Source organism: Gracilinanus agilis, chromosome 3 (assembly GCF_016433145.1).
Source record: "Gracilinanus agilis isolate LMUSP501 chromosome 3, AgileGrace, whole genome shotgun sequence".
Taxonomy (NCBI): domain Eukaryota; kingdom Metazoa; phylum Chordata; class Mammalia; order Didelphimorphia; family Didelphidae; genus Gracilinanus; species Gracilinanus agilis.
Window position 1 is genome coordinate 608,349,683 of NC_058132.1, and position 16,166 is coordinate 608,365,848.

A 16,166-nucleotide genomic window follows, 5' to 3' on the forward strand; every position below is an offset into this window, starting at 1 on the left:
TAGAGCTTAACGACTTTTATAATCCCAGTTTATTTGTTTCGATTTTCAAAAAATTCTTCTTGGTCCAAGCTACATGAAATCTTCATCAGAGTCAAGGTCAGCACATTTACTTCATGCACATTTAAAATTTAGGGAGGCAATGAAATGTGATAATTACTTTGTTGTGATACTATTATCACATCTGGAATTGTTAGTAGCTCTGAGGCTACAGGGGGAAAAAAGAGGTCTTTAATTCTTGGACTATAACTCATGCTATAGTGAGGGGATTGTGAGTGGAAACATAATAATAAATTTTATTCCACCACATTGTTCTGGAGCACCACCTGCCAGTCGAATAAGATAATAGCAAATACTTTTGTTTGAGAATAAGATTTCTACCTGTTTCTTTAACAGTAAGCTACTCTTTTACTTATAAAACAATTGTTGGATGTTTTCTCCCAGAAGAAAAGTCGACCAGTATTCTTGAATTGCTCCTAATTAGCATAAAGAGGAAGATGATGTTACTTTCTTAATCAATTATTCTAATTTGTCTTATCTTAGAATACAAGTCTTTGCAAAAGCAGTCTGTCCTTGTCCCTAAGTAATATTTTGCCAGAAAATGATAACCTTTCTAGGGGGCTCGAGCTTTAACCAGACAGAGGATACCTTTTGCATAGTTATATGAGCAAAAATTTCATAATCTTTGCCTAGTTTTATCAAATGTCTAAATGAACATGCAAAAATGCAATAATGTCAGACTTTTATAGATTTTTACTGAGCATTTTTATGACCTTTATATTTTAGACCTTGAAGAAACGGGTCCAGGCTACAGAATTTTTAACTAAATATATGTAGTCATACATTATGCTAGCTGTTTTCTATCCTGAAAAGTTTAAACGCCTATAAAATGTAACATAAAAAAGTTATTACATGAATTTGATTAAAAACCATTTTCTCATGAAGGCACTTTAAAAAACAATAAGGATTAAAGGGCTTAGAATTCCTGAGTCCCAGGTAAACGTAAATCTTCATAACACAACTGTCTCTTTCTAAACACAATTTCTTTTAACCAGACTATAAAAATTGAATATGAAAGAGAAGTGATTTAATCAACCTGAGCCCCACACACACACAGATGGACAAATCACCCCATAAGTCTGCCACCACCAAAAAATGCCCCCCCAAAAAAGAGTCAGCTTAGGTTGTTGCTCCTACAAAGTTCATATACACAACTTTTCAATGTAAATCTTTTTGTTCACCAGCTGTTAACAAACATGGGACATATGCAATTTAAAAGAATATTAGATAATTATGATCTTCCTGGATAATGTTTTAAATAATATCATTAATATCAAAAATTATTATTCCATTCTCACTGTATATAGTTGTTATTAAAATACTGATGCATTTTGTTATAAATGTTCATTTTATAAAGTAACAGTAAATGGAGTCTTTCGTGTGAATAAAGTATATTCTAGCATAAATTGGAAATACTTCCAATAAGTAGGACTTGAAAAACAGATTAAAGATAATAGCTAGCATTTATCCAGTGCTTTACAGTTTACAAAGTACTTTACAAATATTAACTCATTTATCCTCCTAACAATTCTGTGAGGTAGGTGCTATTGTTATCACTATTTTACAGATGAAGAAACTGAGGCAAAGTTTAAGTGACTTGCTCAAGATCACAGAGCTAACAATAAAACCACCACCAATAATAATAATAGCTTACATTTATATAATGTTTATTAATTGCTAGGCACTGTGATAAATGCTACATACTAATACTAAATAATTATATTTATACTAAATTTATTAGCTATAATTATGTGCTTACTAAGTGCCAGGCATTGTGCTAAGTGTTTTACAATTACTGTCTCATTTGATTTTCACAATAACCCTGTGATGTAGGTGTTATTATATCACCTTTTTACAGATGAGGAGGAAACTTAGGTAAACAGAAGTTAAATGACCTGCTCAGGATCATATGGCCATTAAGTGCCCAAGGCAGAATTTGAGCTCTTGTCTTCTTGATGCCAGATCCAGCATTCTATACATCATCACACTTAGGTGTCTTATTATAAATATTGGGCAAATATAATCAATATTAGGGATAAAGTTGTTATGCTTTATAAAAAATGAACATATTTGGAAACTATTTTCCTTTCAGATTATTATGTTATATAAAATTAATTTGAAAGTCCTAGAGCAGTTAAAAGTAAGTTATCTAAATTTCTACCAATACCTGAAAATTCATTTTTCATACAAAATGTTAATATAGTCACTAATGAGCATTAAAATTCTTCAGATTCCCTATTAAAGTGACGCTTTCCCACAACTTAAAAGCCACAATTATAATGATGAAAGTTGACATTTTAAGCCATAAATCACTGTATACATTGTCTTACCTAACTCCTGAAGTAAAGAAAATAAGTGGTATTGGAGAGAAGTGGCATGGAGAAGTAGTCACAAAAGGACCTCATTTTACAAAACCAAAATGTTCCAAGATCCTTCCCGTAAGTTGAAAATCATCCATAATAGTGAACCCTCTTATTTAATAAGTATTTCTTACATACGTAGGTACTTTGTGACTTTTCTTAAGCTTACCAGAGCTACCAGCATCTTACTATTCTTACACTTTGGGTCCATTATTAATAAGTAAATAGCATCAATGAAAGAAAAAAGAAGCACTGCTCTAACAGGGAGGCAACTTATTGCAAGCAAGAACTCTGGCCAAAGACTGATATAGGATCTAACGTCTGGCCCAAATGAATGTCACACTAATGATTCTCAGAGCAAGAATGAGTGTGATTAGGGAAACTTCTGTGAGATTTTATACAGCTTGAGAAAATGGTGCTGAAAGCACATATCTAAATTTTTATTAAATTTTATTTGTTTTTCTGCCTATATGTATTTTTATTTCCAATTGCACACATATGAATCTGCATGTGTTGAATTTCTATAAAATGAGCTCCTAATATGCAGTGCTTTATTTGGAGTTCAGAGAGATCCAAGTTTGACTTCTATTTCTGACACTGTGTGACCAGGGACAAGTCACTTTCCCTCTCTGAAGCAGTTTCCACAACTCTAAAATGGGGATAATATCCTTAAGTATATTTCACAAGGTTGCTACACAAATCAAATGAGAACACACATAAAGCATTTCTGCACATTTGAAAGTGCTATATACAGTAGGTTAATCATGACTCCCATTTTACAGATGAGAAAACTGAAGCTCCAAAAAGTTCAAGGGCTTCCCTAAAGTCACAGGGGTAGTAAATAGCAAATCCAGTTTTCAAACTTAGATCTTGTCACCCCCAAATTATTTTATCATTCCAAATCCCTACAGATTACTCAGCCAAAAGTCATTTACTAAGGTAAATATGTTTTTTTTATAAACTACCTGAGAAGGAATGTGGGGAAAAAAAACCTCTGACTGCTCTTCAATGACTATAGATTGCATAATTTGAGCAAAATCTGCTTCTTTCAAAGTTCAATGTATATTAATCTCGGTTGAGCTCCATGCAAATGAACATGAAGTCATGATCTCTAAACTGAAGGAGTCAATATTATCAGCAAAGAATAAAAGGACTTTTAATAATTTTGATGATTTGGACTTGTGTTTTATTTTGAAATAGTTGTCATTTTTAAGATGTAGAAGGTTGTCCCAGTTTCGATAAGTTGTTATCTTCCCATTATCTATATTTAGACAACCCTACTCTCTTCCTATAGCCTGGTCTATGTTGAGCAAGAATCTTGGTCCTTAAGTTCTTAGCTTCCATAACAGATTATTTATAACTATAGAATGGGGAAAAATAGCGCTTAAGATTGGTAATTCAATATGAAAGCTTCCAGGAGAAGATAGGATATGAAAAGCACTATAATTAAAAATGGAAATCAGGAAGAACATAGAGAGGAGGAAGAAACTGAAATAAATCAACTAGAAAATATACACTTTATTGAGGCAAAATCTGGCAAAAAAATCAGATGTTAAAAAGTATTACTTGATTTTTTTCAAATATTAAAAAGAAAAAGATGTCATTTCAATAGGGAGGAGTTGACAACTAAGAGTTCTTAAAACTCAAAGCATTAGGAAAATAGAATATATATTTAAATTTATGCTATTAATAAGTAGAATGTGATTTGGCAATTTTCTATGGATGCTAGCCACACTGTAATGGATTTTGGCTCTACTGCATTTTGATTCTGAGATTTTGTTTGATTTTGTCAACCCTTCTCTCACCTTATAATCTGAGCCCCTTTTCACTTCTCTCCCAGGCCAACCTATTAGATTACACATTTCAAAAGCAAGTTCTTTATTTTTCTATCTGGATCAGCCTTAAGATGGCCTCAGGCTTTTAGACTGACCCTGTAGGTTTCCTGTGGAACTCCCTCAGCACAGATCCAGGAAGAACAGTAAAGTGTTAACCCAAGTGAACTTTGATTCTCTGTTATAATATCTATTCTATGAATAAGGCTTCAAGAAAAGGAATAATAAGATTAAGTAGCATAAAGCTTCATGGTTCATTATCAGTCATGAAGGAGAATAACTAGAGTTTGGGAAGCCCAGGTGAAGCAATATTTCTGGCACAACTGACCGGACCACAGGATATGAACATTAAATGGAAGAAGAAAAACGGGGAAGAAATAACAAGAGAATGTGGGATGATTTATAGATAGGAAGAATGAAAACCCCAAGGCAGTGCCAAAGTTCTATGAAAGAAAGGTGAAATGTCAAAGGGAAGTTGGCAAAGAAGGAAGAAGGAGATGAAGAGTTCGGTTTCCATCAGTCATACTACTCTAAATCAGAGGAGGACGGTGAGGCAGGCTGGGCTTTTTCTGTGATCAAGCATTTTGACTAATTTTATGGACTGCAAGATTATAAGAGCTTCCAAATCACAGTTGTCCAGCATGTTACACCTACAAATCACAAAGCTATTCAAACTAAAATACAATTTCCACCAGTTTTATAGTTTTTTTCATTGTAGATGTTTAGATGGGGAAGGGTAGGAAGGGGATCCTTTGCCTCAGTCATCATAAATATGAAGAAATGAACGTGTTTTCCTTCAATATGGATCACTTAAAAATAGGCAAAACACACCTGATTCAAGGCAGAGTGGTCACAGAGTTCAAATATGACCGTGGATACCTACTAGCTATGCAATGCTCAATAAACCTTTTAACTTCTGTTTGCCTCAGTTTCCTCAGGTGTAAAATGGGGAAAATAACATCCCTTACCTCATAAGGTGGTTGGAAGGATCAAATGAGATAATGTTTGAAAAGTACTTATCACAGTGCCTGACACATAGTAGGTACCATATAAATATTTACTACCTTCTTTTTCCCTCTCTTGCTACCCTTGTGAGCTACCCTTTTAGCCTTCATGTCCCTACCTGTCATTTATAGTATTACAGTCAGTCACTCTTTTAGGAGAAAAATAAAATATTCCACAGAAAATAAAGTTCTATGATATCTTCAGTTACCTCATTGACACAAACACAACTAGCTTTCCTCAAGTTGGAGCTATTAAAAACTAGCCTTGATATGAGAAAGGGATCTATGTTAATGAATGCACAGGTTATGTGTCTGAAAATTATCAATAAAAAGGGCAATGGAGTCAGAGGGATGGAGTCCAAATCTCTGATCTACCACCAATTACCCATTTTGGATTTTTGCAAGTCACTTAATCTCTTTATGCCTCAGTTCTCTCACTTGAAAAATGAAAAGGTTGGACAAAAATGCCTAAAATTCCTCACCAATAAGCAAAGAGTTTGGTCCAGTTCAGCCACACAATCTCTTTCAACTCTACTTTTATGGACCTGTGTAAATAACATATTTAACATAAGCTTTTACATATATGTGGACTCGACTGGAACACTGTGAATACCTGTTTAAAACATTATACATCACCAAAATAAGAATTGTTTGATTAATATGCACAGGTACTATATTATTTGACCCCAGAGCAAAGTGTTTCTACACCTCTATTTTTTCTCTTCCATACCTAACTTCATTGTTCATCTTTCCAATAAGGAACATAATACTTATTTTATAGAAATATATTTTATGTAGCCTATAAATATTAAGAGAAAACTATATTTATATGTATAATTATATGGCCTAGAAATGTTAAATTAAAAAACTGTGAGAACCTGAAACTTCATCTATAAATTACAAAGAGAGATGGAGTCAGCTTGTAGGAATAAAATAGAATGGATCAGATCTCAGTTTGCTAAACGAAATTAGCTACATGCCTTTCTGTTTGTCTTATCTGTTTCTCTAGCTCATGGTGTGCTAATTCAGGCCACAAGTTTTGCAGTAAGTATAGAAAGAAGAATAAATGTGACTTCCATCAAACCATTGCATGAAATGTCTCGTCTTCTTCCAACTCACCTCCGAAGCTCTTGTTTTGGGGGTATCGTTTTTGTCCCTTACATATTTTATCCACTAAAGAATTATATCTGTATACCAGTCACTTCAGTTTGCTAGTTAATTTTGAGTACATGTTTAGTGGTTTCTATATTTCACCAAGGGCAATGACTACTAAATTTGAAGTGAGTGACAACTGGGAAATTATTACCTATTTTACTGATATTTTTACACCATCAAAATGTGATGTAAAATCATAATCTGTGCTCTGTGATTACTGATTTTGAGATATATTGTTTTACTACTTGAAATAAGTAATAATGGTTTATTAGTAAAAAGTCCAAGATAGACTTCTAGCCTTTTGTAAAATAAAATTATAAAGAAAAGTCAGACATACATTTTGTTACAGAGAGGCAGCTCTAGGGTGTATCGTGGTATAATAATAAAAATAATTACTAGCTCTATTAGGTCTTGTGCAAGTCACTTAACTCCCCTTGGATTTCTCTTGTGTAAAATGAAAGAACTGGACTAGAACTCTAAGGTCTTTTCTAGCTCAAATTCTATGATCCTACAAGACCTTTAAAATCATCTAATCCAAAGGTCATATTATATATACAATACAGCAAAATGGCAGAGTGGGTAGACTGTTGAACATGGATTCAGGAAGAACTGAGTTCAAATCCACCCTCATACACCTCCTAGCTATCTAACCCTAGGTAAATTACTTAATCTCCATTTGCCTCAATTTCCTCAACTACAAAATGGGAATAATAACACTTACTTCCCAGGGTTTTTGTGAGGTTCAGATTAGATAGTATTGGTAAAGCAGCTGGCACTTAATAAATGCTTGCTTCCGTCCTTAATGGATGCAGAATGGACTTGCTAAAAGCCAGGACTCAAACCCAGTCCCCAATCAACCCCACATCCACACTCATGCACATATATACTCTCTTTCCACACTGCAGAAAGGCCTTGACACTATATGTCTTTAGTGTGAGAAAACCAGCAAAATGATTAACTTTAATGACATTTAAGCCTTATAGAATACATCACTTACTTTTTTGAAAATGTATTCTATTACAATTTTGATGTCAAGAAACAAAACATGTATCATAGCATGTGTGGTAGTGAGAAAGATATGCCCAGCATCAGTCACTGAAAAACAAAGAAAATAGAAACCGGTTCTTTACAAAGAGTTTTTGCTATATTTACAATTTTTCTTCCCTACCACTCACTCTTTCAGAGACGAGATAAAGGACAGAATTCACAAAATAGACCTTTACATAATAGCATTCCACATTCATAGTAACAATTGAAAAAAGTTACAACATTGCTTCTTGAAATTTCACCGTGACCTTAAGATTCTGAGTCAGAACAAATCCAGAATATAAGGGTGATCTAGTTCAGGTTTCTTCAACAAACAGGCAGTATAAAAGAGTGCCTCTAGGGAATAAAATCCAAAGGAGAAAAAAGCAATGTAACATAGGGGTGGAGGGTTCTGTAATGCTAGAAATCTCTTCACAGGGCCATACATGACCCCCCAAGAAAGAACAAAGATGGGGTGAGCCAGAGGGCAGAGAAGACTAAGGCCAGGAGCATCTTTCCTGTACAAGATTCTTAAATATCACAATGGTGCAGGAGAAAGGGAGAAGTGAGTCGCCACCATGGGATTGAGCAGCAACACAAACTTGGATGTGTGTACGGAAAAAAAAAGAATTACTCTTTTGAATCAGTAGAGATAGCTGATAACGAGGTCAGGGAATCATTTGCTCTTCAACAGGTGGAACCCATGTTACCAAACTCCAGTTTCTGATCTACAAAAATTAATGATCTCTGCTGTCTTCTCTGGGGGTTTTAGGAAAAGGAGAGCCTATGAGGTCCTAAAATACCACGAAGAAAAGTCAGGCACTCACATGGAAGTTTACCCTTCAGACACTCCTTGCTAAGAATTAGTAGGAACTCTTGGAAACCATTAATTCTTTTGCCCCACTAGATGAAGGTATAACTAGTACACCCTACCTTCTTATATGAACCGACACAGTTTCTAGAACCGTCTGAATTTATTCCCCAAGAAAGTTAATACATTAGCAGGTGTCAATCAGAGATAAAGAACTGTTATCTCATTGATACTTAGAAATGTATTATAAATCAATTAAAAAGACATCTAAAGGGCAACTAGGTGACTCAATAGATAGAGAGCCAGGCAGGAGGTTCGAATCTGGCCTCCAGCACTTCCCAGCTATGTGACCCTGGGAAAGACATTTAATCCCAGTTGCCTAGTCTTTACCAGTCTTCTGCCTTGAACTGATATGATTTTAAGACAGAAGAGAAGGGATTTTTTAAAGGATATCAGAAGATCTATTTAGATGTTCCATAAAAACTGATTTGATAGGATTCTTTTTATATGGAAGACTCTTCATCACTCATCATACTTTGGAAGTTTTAGAAGTTTCCACAAAAAAAAAAAAAAAAAACATATTCGCGCCCTGACATCCAGAGGGGAAAACATCCAGTTTTTGTAAAATGGTACACAAAAGGCCTGTATTAATTACCCTTTGAAAGTCCTGGTTGTTTATTTCAATAGAAGTGGTTAAGCAAAATCCTTGACCACTCTCAAATACTCTCTCCCCTAAATTTTTCCCTTTCTATAGCCCAGGTTGACTTGACCTTCCTCTGAATTTCTATGATAATGATGTATTTTTTTTATTAGTTTCTCATTTTTACATCTAGGTAAAATTTATTTTACCTATACAACTGTTATCAAGAGCTCAGAATTAAAGCCTTATATTTTTCCTGTTCCCTTAAGTGCCCAGGCCAAAGGAAAAGTTGTCTTCAAAGATTTTTTTAAAGCAACTGTTATCTCTGATAAAACAATCTTAACCTTTAAATTCATATAGAGTTCCTCTCTAACAAAAGGTTCCTTGTGCCCAAGTAAGTATTATTATATTAGGTCATCAATTATCTTGTATTTGAAAGTAGGAACCTCTTTATTATCTTGAAACATTTCAGAATCAGTTTTTGAAAGAAACACTATGAAATGGATAAGCAGAAAATGTGTTTTTTCACAGATACCAAGGCTTAAAGAGATGATATGATTTGTTCAAAGTATTAAGAAGTGAGTAAAGGAATTTACTCTAAAATGTTGAAATCCTGACTTAAACCATTTGGCCATGGCCTACATCACAATGTGCCACAAAATGAGAAACTATAGTCTCCTTCAAATCATGAGCAATAGCTGCAGTTTCCAGGAATATTGATCTTTTTTCTATTAAAAAAAATCCAAGGGCAAGAGGGAATTATTTTTAATTACAAACTGAGAACTCCAGTCAATTGCTATATTAGTGAATACCATGAATAAAAGTTTCATTGCAGCTCTTATATATAGATGTAAGATATTTCAGCAAGTAAGCATTAGATAACAGAATCTGCAGTGAGGTAGCATGAGTGGGTTTCTTTGAAGCTATCTGATAAACCCTGAAGAAAAGTCAGTGATGATGAGAAAACCCTATCCTGCATAACTCGCTGGGTAGATCACTATGAGAGATAATAGGAGAAAATGCTTGACATAATTAATTTTGTACAACAGCTGTAGGCTTGAAACAATGTAAGCTAATTTTATTGTAAATATTAGCACTTCTGCTTTACAGCATCTCTCAAAACAGTAAGATCAGCGGCCAACAGTTTTCAGATGATTAACTAGTAAAGCAAGTTTCTGTAAGTTTGCAGGAAATAGAGCATCATTTTTGATGATATGTCTCAGCTCAATTGCAGGTACTGAGAAATTATACAAACACATCAAAAAAGGAGGAGAAAATGAAAAATAAAATTTTAAAGGCTCCTCTGAATCTACACTTGATTTTTCCCAATGCCTGACTCCAAATGATGAAAAAGATGCCACTTTGTGAATATTGTGGACTTGGTGCACTCAGATCCTACCGGGGACATCTCACAAAGGCAAGCAATATTGAAATGAAAATTCTGAAACCTCAGAAACATTTCAAATTAAAATCGCATCTTTTGCCCTTTGTACTTTTAGGAAGCACATTACTATATTTCTTTTCTTTTCTTTTTTGGCAAAGAAAAAAAGAGAGCCAGGGACTTCTTTAAGGAAACATTTGGCCTTGGAGTCAGTGTTTCAGAGAAGTGCAAGTGACCCTGGATCGATGCCTTTTTTATTTTCTTTCAGGAATAAATCTGGGCAATGGAATGGCTTTGAGATTGTCCAGTCAACCAGCCATATCAGATTTATCAGAAAGGAAGAATGGAAACTGACTTTAAGGGCTCCAGCAGTGGAAAAGTAGAGGTTGTTAGGAAAGACATAAGGTAAAAGAATGCACTCTGAAGGAGGAAAAGAATGTAGTTAGAGATATACTTACATTTATAAATTAAACGATTAAAAAAGAGATAAAGGGATACTGAAGAGGAATGGAGAGACAGAATGATTTCAGCAGATGATAAATAGTATTTCTATTAGAAACCAAGGAGAGAATAAAGAATGTTTTAACCTACTTACTTTATGAATGAAGTGTGAATACTATCAAACAATAAGAAGAATTCTAAGATGGCAAATGTAGATATATTTCATTAGCAAAACTTATGAAAAATGTTTTCCACTAGGTTTTAGTCCAAGTAAACAAGTTATTATAATTTTAGATTAAGCTACATTTTTAGGATTCCAAAGAAAATAAGTAAGTATAAATAAGTGATTCTATATTCTATGCTTTACTTTTTAATTGATATTTAGAAGGAAAAATATTTCTATATAAAATATATATACATATATATTTCCATCTGGGAAAAACCTTAGGAGTCATATTATAAGCCCCCAAACAATCTACCTTTATCATCAAAAGAGCAAATAGTAATATCCCATTTTCTACTAAAATTGTCACTGTATGTTAAAAATCAATTGATCTGTAAGACTTGCAAAGGGGGAACCCCACAGACTAAACATTCCACATATGGAGTATCTAAGCCTTCCAAACATCACAAGGAAAAAACTGAATGTGTGTGCCTAGAGGTACCTTTGTCATAAACATATGGAAGAAAAAATAATGCTTTTTGAAACTGTATTTTCACATTTCTTCGATTTTACCCAACTTAAATTTCATGAAAACTTTTCTTACCTAATGCAAAAGTTGCCAAAGGTTGTGAGATGTCAGTATTATCAATCCCTCAGAAGTCAAGGAAATATTACATGATAAAATTAGAGGCCTATAACAGAATTAAGTCAAACACCAGGTCTGAGAAAGTAAGGAATACCAGTTGAATTTATTCATGACCCATCTTTTAAGCCACTCAGGCACTCCAGTGCAAGGAATGCCTATTTTCTTTCTATAAACTGAACAAGCATTTTGTTTTTCCTCAAAGGAAAAATGCAGGTAAATTTTGGAATTGTCCTCATGGGTAGTATAAGATTTATTCTTGAAATGTAAATGGCCCTGTAAAGTAATGTCTCTTGTGTATTGAGGGAGTGATAAAAAGCAAACCCCTTCAGAAATACTGAGGAGTTGTCTGTTTACAACTTAGATTTTCCTTTTTCCACCACAATAACAACAAAATCTTATTCAGTTACAGTTATCTAATGGGAAAAATGTTTTTGAGATCTGTATAACGATGAAAAAAGAGCAATATTTCCATTCCATTCACATAGACCAGTAAATAAGGTGCATTCCTTCTGCTTCTTAAGAAATTAGCATTTCAAAAATATGCCACTTTCCCCTGAACTCCAAGCGTGTCTAATAATGCGAGGAGCAGATTGTCTTCCCTCGTTTCCTTAATTTGTTTCATCTAAAAGCAATTCACTCAACATCTTGTCGCCCTCTGGCAGCTTAGTTTACTTATCCGCACTTAATTTCTCATTTGGACCAAAACAAACTCCTCGAAACTGCTACTGACTGCTAACCGGGATTGGTTGGGGGTTGGGGGTGGGAGAGCTGAATATGTATTTACTTGGGCACTCACACACTCAGAGAGAGAGAAACCGAGAGACAGAGAGAGATTAGACAATAACTAGGTTCTATAATGGTACACTAAGATCAGCTGAACTTTTCCCCCCGGGTCTGACCGAAAAAACAACAACAACAGCGCAGCATTCAAGGGCAGTAGCGGTTTCATCTGGATCACCTTTGGTATTCCAGTTGCAATTAAGAGGGATACACCAAAAAGCTTTCCTTTGTCCCGCTCTTTCATCTAGATCACTTTGTGTTTTTAACAAGTGGGGCTTGCCTTTGTGTCACCAGAATTTCAAGTGCATAGTCGCAGCCCGAATAACAATGGGACGCAAAGGCTCATACTCCAGAAAGGGCTCACTTTGGGTTATGACAATTCGCCAAAGACAGGGGAGCAGAGACGGGAGTGGGGGAGAAGTGGTGTACACAGCGCTGAGGAAGAGGACAGCTGCAGAACTAATTTGGATTACATTCCTTACAGAAATTCTGAAAAGAGCTTTGAGGAATAGCTTAACCCCTGAGCCGCACAGTTAATACCAAATTGCTGTAGACTCAGAGGCGGTCCCCTTGGCTGAGGCTAAACCAGACAAACCCCCACTAGGTTGCCTCATAGAAATTCCTATCAGCTAAGCGTATATGTCAGCCTCAACTGCTTTTGAATGGGTCAACCTGAATAATCAACTCATTGAGGAAAATATGGAGAGGATCATGGTAGGAAGACGAAGGGGAAGTGGCCAGGAGGCTGCCTTGAAATCTACAAGCTGCGCTGGGGTGATTCCGGAGGTGACCGGAGTGCAAGGCTTGTCAATTATTGATGTTCCCTATGAATGGCAAAGACCAGGAATTCCAGGACCATTTTTAAAGCCCCAGTGACGGTAACTTCGTGTTTACTTGAGGAGGAGGGAAGGAGAAGGCGGGAGAAGAGAAGGAGGAGAAGAAGCAGGCGTAGGGAGCAAGAAAACTAAGCAGCCAGATTTTCTCCTTAAGGTCACAAGGACACCACAGGCGTCCCTAAAGCATTCCCTAACCCCACCCCCCTCCTTACTGCCCCTGAGGCTTTATCTTGTCAGCCAGCTTCCCACGCTACATCAAGTATCTCTGGAGTGATCACTAGCTGCCAGATCAGGAAACAGCACCGGCTGTCCAAATGGCACCCCTTGGCCATCTCAGACATCGCTCTTCCCTTTTGGCCGTAGTCAGCCCACTGATCAGCCATCTCCCTGTTCCCATTCCTATCATCTGGGAAACTCAAGTGTCAGAAACTTTTAGCTCACTAGCACGACACGTTCTGTCAAAGACCCTGCCATGAAGCTCTCACGACCCCTCCTCCTTTTCTGTTCAGTTACAATCGTGCGCTCTGCTACCTGAGGCTAGGCAGTCCAGCCAAGAGCTGGAGCACAGTAGTGCCCGCTTCGCCTCGGATTAGAGAGGATCAAGTGATGGGCGAGCTATCCGGCCAGCCCCAGTGATAACCGGGAAGTTTGAGGGACCCTGGCCAATAGTAGACATTAGCAGGAGAAACTCTGGTGGGAGTCTAACCCCACAGAGTGTGGCTGTTATTCTCGTGAATAAAGTTTGCCAAGACCTTTGGCTGCTAGACTGGCTTCCCGGCACCCCTCGACCGCAGGAGGGGCTGTAAAGGAAAGAGGATCTCTATGGATTGTGAATTTTAGGAGAACAGCTTCTGGTCAAAATAGGGAAGCCATTGGTCTGGAAAGGTCTACAAAGGAGGCTTTTCTGGTAGCAGCTGTGTGCTGTGACCGTAACCCAGACTATGCCTGAAATCTTGTCTATGTCAAATGCTCTGGTGACTTGTGTCTGAGCATTAGTCCTGTTCCTCTCTCCCACGCAGGTACAAAAAGCGCACACGGACATATACACACTAGGCGCTTGGGAATCAAAAGCCCAGGAGCTCCACCGAGGGAACCAGGCAATGTATGCCACTCTGATACTCTCCTTTTCGCGCTCCGGAATAGCCAAGAGTCCTAATTACACTGTTTCTTTTCTTCCGGGCGGGGGGCAAAAGGGGTAGTGAAAAGGGGGCAATTTTCTGCGCTTATTGGGATTTTCCGTGTGCGTCTTCTACGTCCTAGAGAAGCAGACTGAGAGAACTAAGCCCTTCGCTAAACCACAGAGCTAACAAGAACGGGGAGGGGGGGGGGAAGGAGGGGAGAGGAGAAGGAGGATCAGGAGGAGAAAGGGGTTACACAGTGATTTCCACGCACGCACAAGAAGGAGGAGAAAAAACAAACAAGCAAGTTGGAGGTGGAAATAAGGAGGGCAGTGATACAGGGGGCGGCGATGAAACCAATTCAGATCAGCTTCTCCTAACCTAGAAACGATCTATCAATAGAGGCGGGAAGTGGGAGGGAGGGGAGACCACAAACACAAATCATCCAGACAGCAGCAGGTTCCTCAGCTGGAGAGAGAGAGAGCGATGGAAAAGGAGAGATTGCGACCCACCTGACTGAGAAGCGCCGGGCGGGAGGGTCCAGGCTACCACGAGAAGGCTCACACAGACCCACAGTCTTGAAGCCAGCTTCATTTTTTGGAAGTCTCAAATCCTTTGCCGACAATTACATGTCCAAATGGCATATCCCCTTATTGTATCCCTCAGCTGGACGTGGATGGGTGCGAGTGGGTATCAGGAGGAGAAAAAGAGAGGTGCTCAGTGTATTTATGTGTGTATGTGCGCGCCTGCTATTCCAGGAATGGGGGTGAATGGGGGTGCGCGCGCGTGTGTGTGTGTGTGTGTGTGTGTGTCAGCGCTGTTCCTGGTCCCAGTTGAGGTTCAACTGTGGGTAGATTTCCCCCAGTGATCGTTCTCGGTCTCGCACCCGCTCTTTCTGGTTGGTCAACAATTAAAAAAGAGGAAAAAAAAAGTTGCTCTAGTGAAGGTGGTAGATTTCCTGCTTTCACTCTCCAACAGCGCTGCTTTCTCCTCTTTTTGTGCTCTCCGCACCTCCCGTGTGAGTCGCGGGAGGCTGGAGGCGAGCCTCTGGCTTCTCCCACCGATCCTGCTCTCCTCTCCTCAACCCCCACTCGGGGCTCCTCAGACTTGTCCAGCGGCTGCGGGAGTTAAAGCCTCCGAGCGTCAATTCCAGCGCTCCCCCTTCCCTGGCAGCGGCAGCGGCCGCAACAGCAACAGCAGCATGGAGAAATTAACAAGACTCAAAAAAAAAAAAAAAAAAAAAAAATGGGAGCTGGATTGGGGCGAGGGGGCGGGAGCAAGTGTGTGTGTTGGGTGGGGGGGGTTCTTGCGAGAAAGAAAAACCCTCCACGGAACCAGGGGCTGAGAGGCAGGCACAGCTCTGTGGCTTAAACCCCGCCTCTGCTCTGACCCAACTAGCCACACCTCTTCTCCCATTCCACCCCCCCTCCCCAAATCTAAAACCTCATTGGCTCAGCCACTCCCCAAAATCCTGTGCCTCCAGAGTTGGGAGAACACCTGTCAGGAGAATGAAAAGGGTGGCGTGGGCGGGGGAGGGGAGCTGGTCTTAAAGGGCTAGTGCCAACTGTGAGGTTAAGACATTCCCCATCCCGCCCCCCAGTCAGAGTCCTAGGACAGCTGGCAGGCTGTGCTGGGCAGTGTGCCCAGAGGGGGGGGGGGTGTTTAGAAGGGGAAAGGGCCCTGGTTGCCCCCAAGGTGGTCAGTAGGAGCAGAGCCTTGTCTCTGTCTCTTCCCCAGGAAGAGAAGCAAGGTCAAAGCTCAAAAGCAGACTGCAAAAGTGGGGAGAGGCAAGGTCCTCAGTAAAAAACAAATAAATAAATAAGTTTCAACTTCACTTCCTCCCCAAAAAATAATTCAAGGGCTAGTACACACTGTACCCTTTCCAAAGAAGTGAGACCAAGGAAAAGAAGCCTTGG

The 16,166-nt window shown here is 38.3% G+C and overlaps 1 protein-coding gene across 1 annotated transcript in view; it reads right to left on the minus strand.

The window, feature by feature from the left end:
- Positions 1–15,005, minus strand: part of ERBB4 (erb-b2 receptor tyrosine kinase 4) — a 1,378,308-nt gene extending 1,363,303 nt beyond the window's left edge. Inside the window, exon 1 of the mRNA XM_044670735.1 lies at positions 14,763–15,005. Coding sequence (XP_044526670.1) covers positions 14,763–14,844 — 82 coding nt within the window. The 5' untranslated portion in view covers positions 14,845–15,005. The remainder of the gene's footprint in view (positions 1–14,762) is intronic.
- Positions 15,006–16,166: the final 1,161 nt, after the last annotated feature.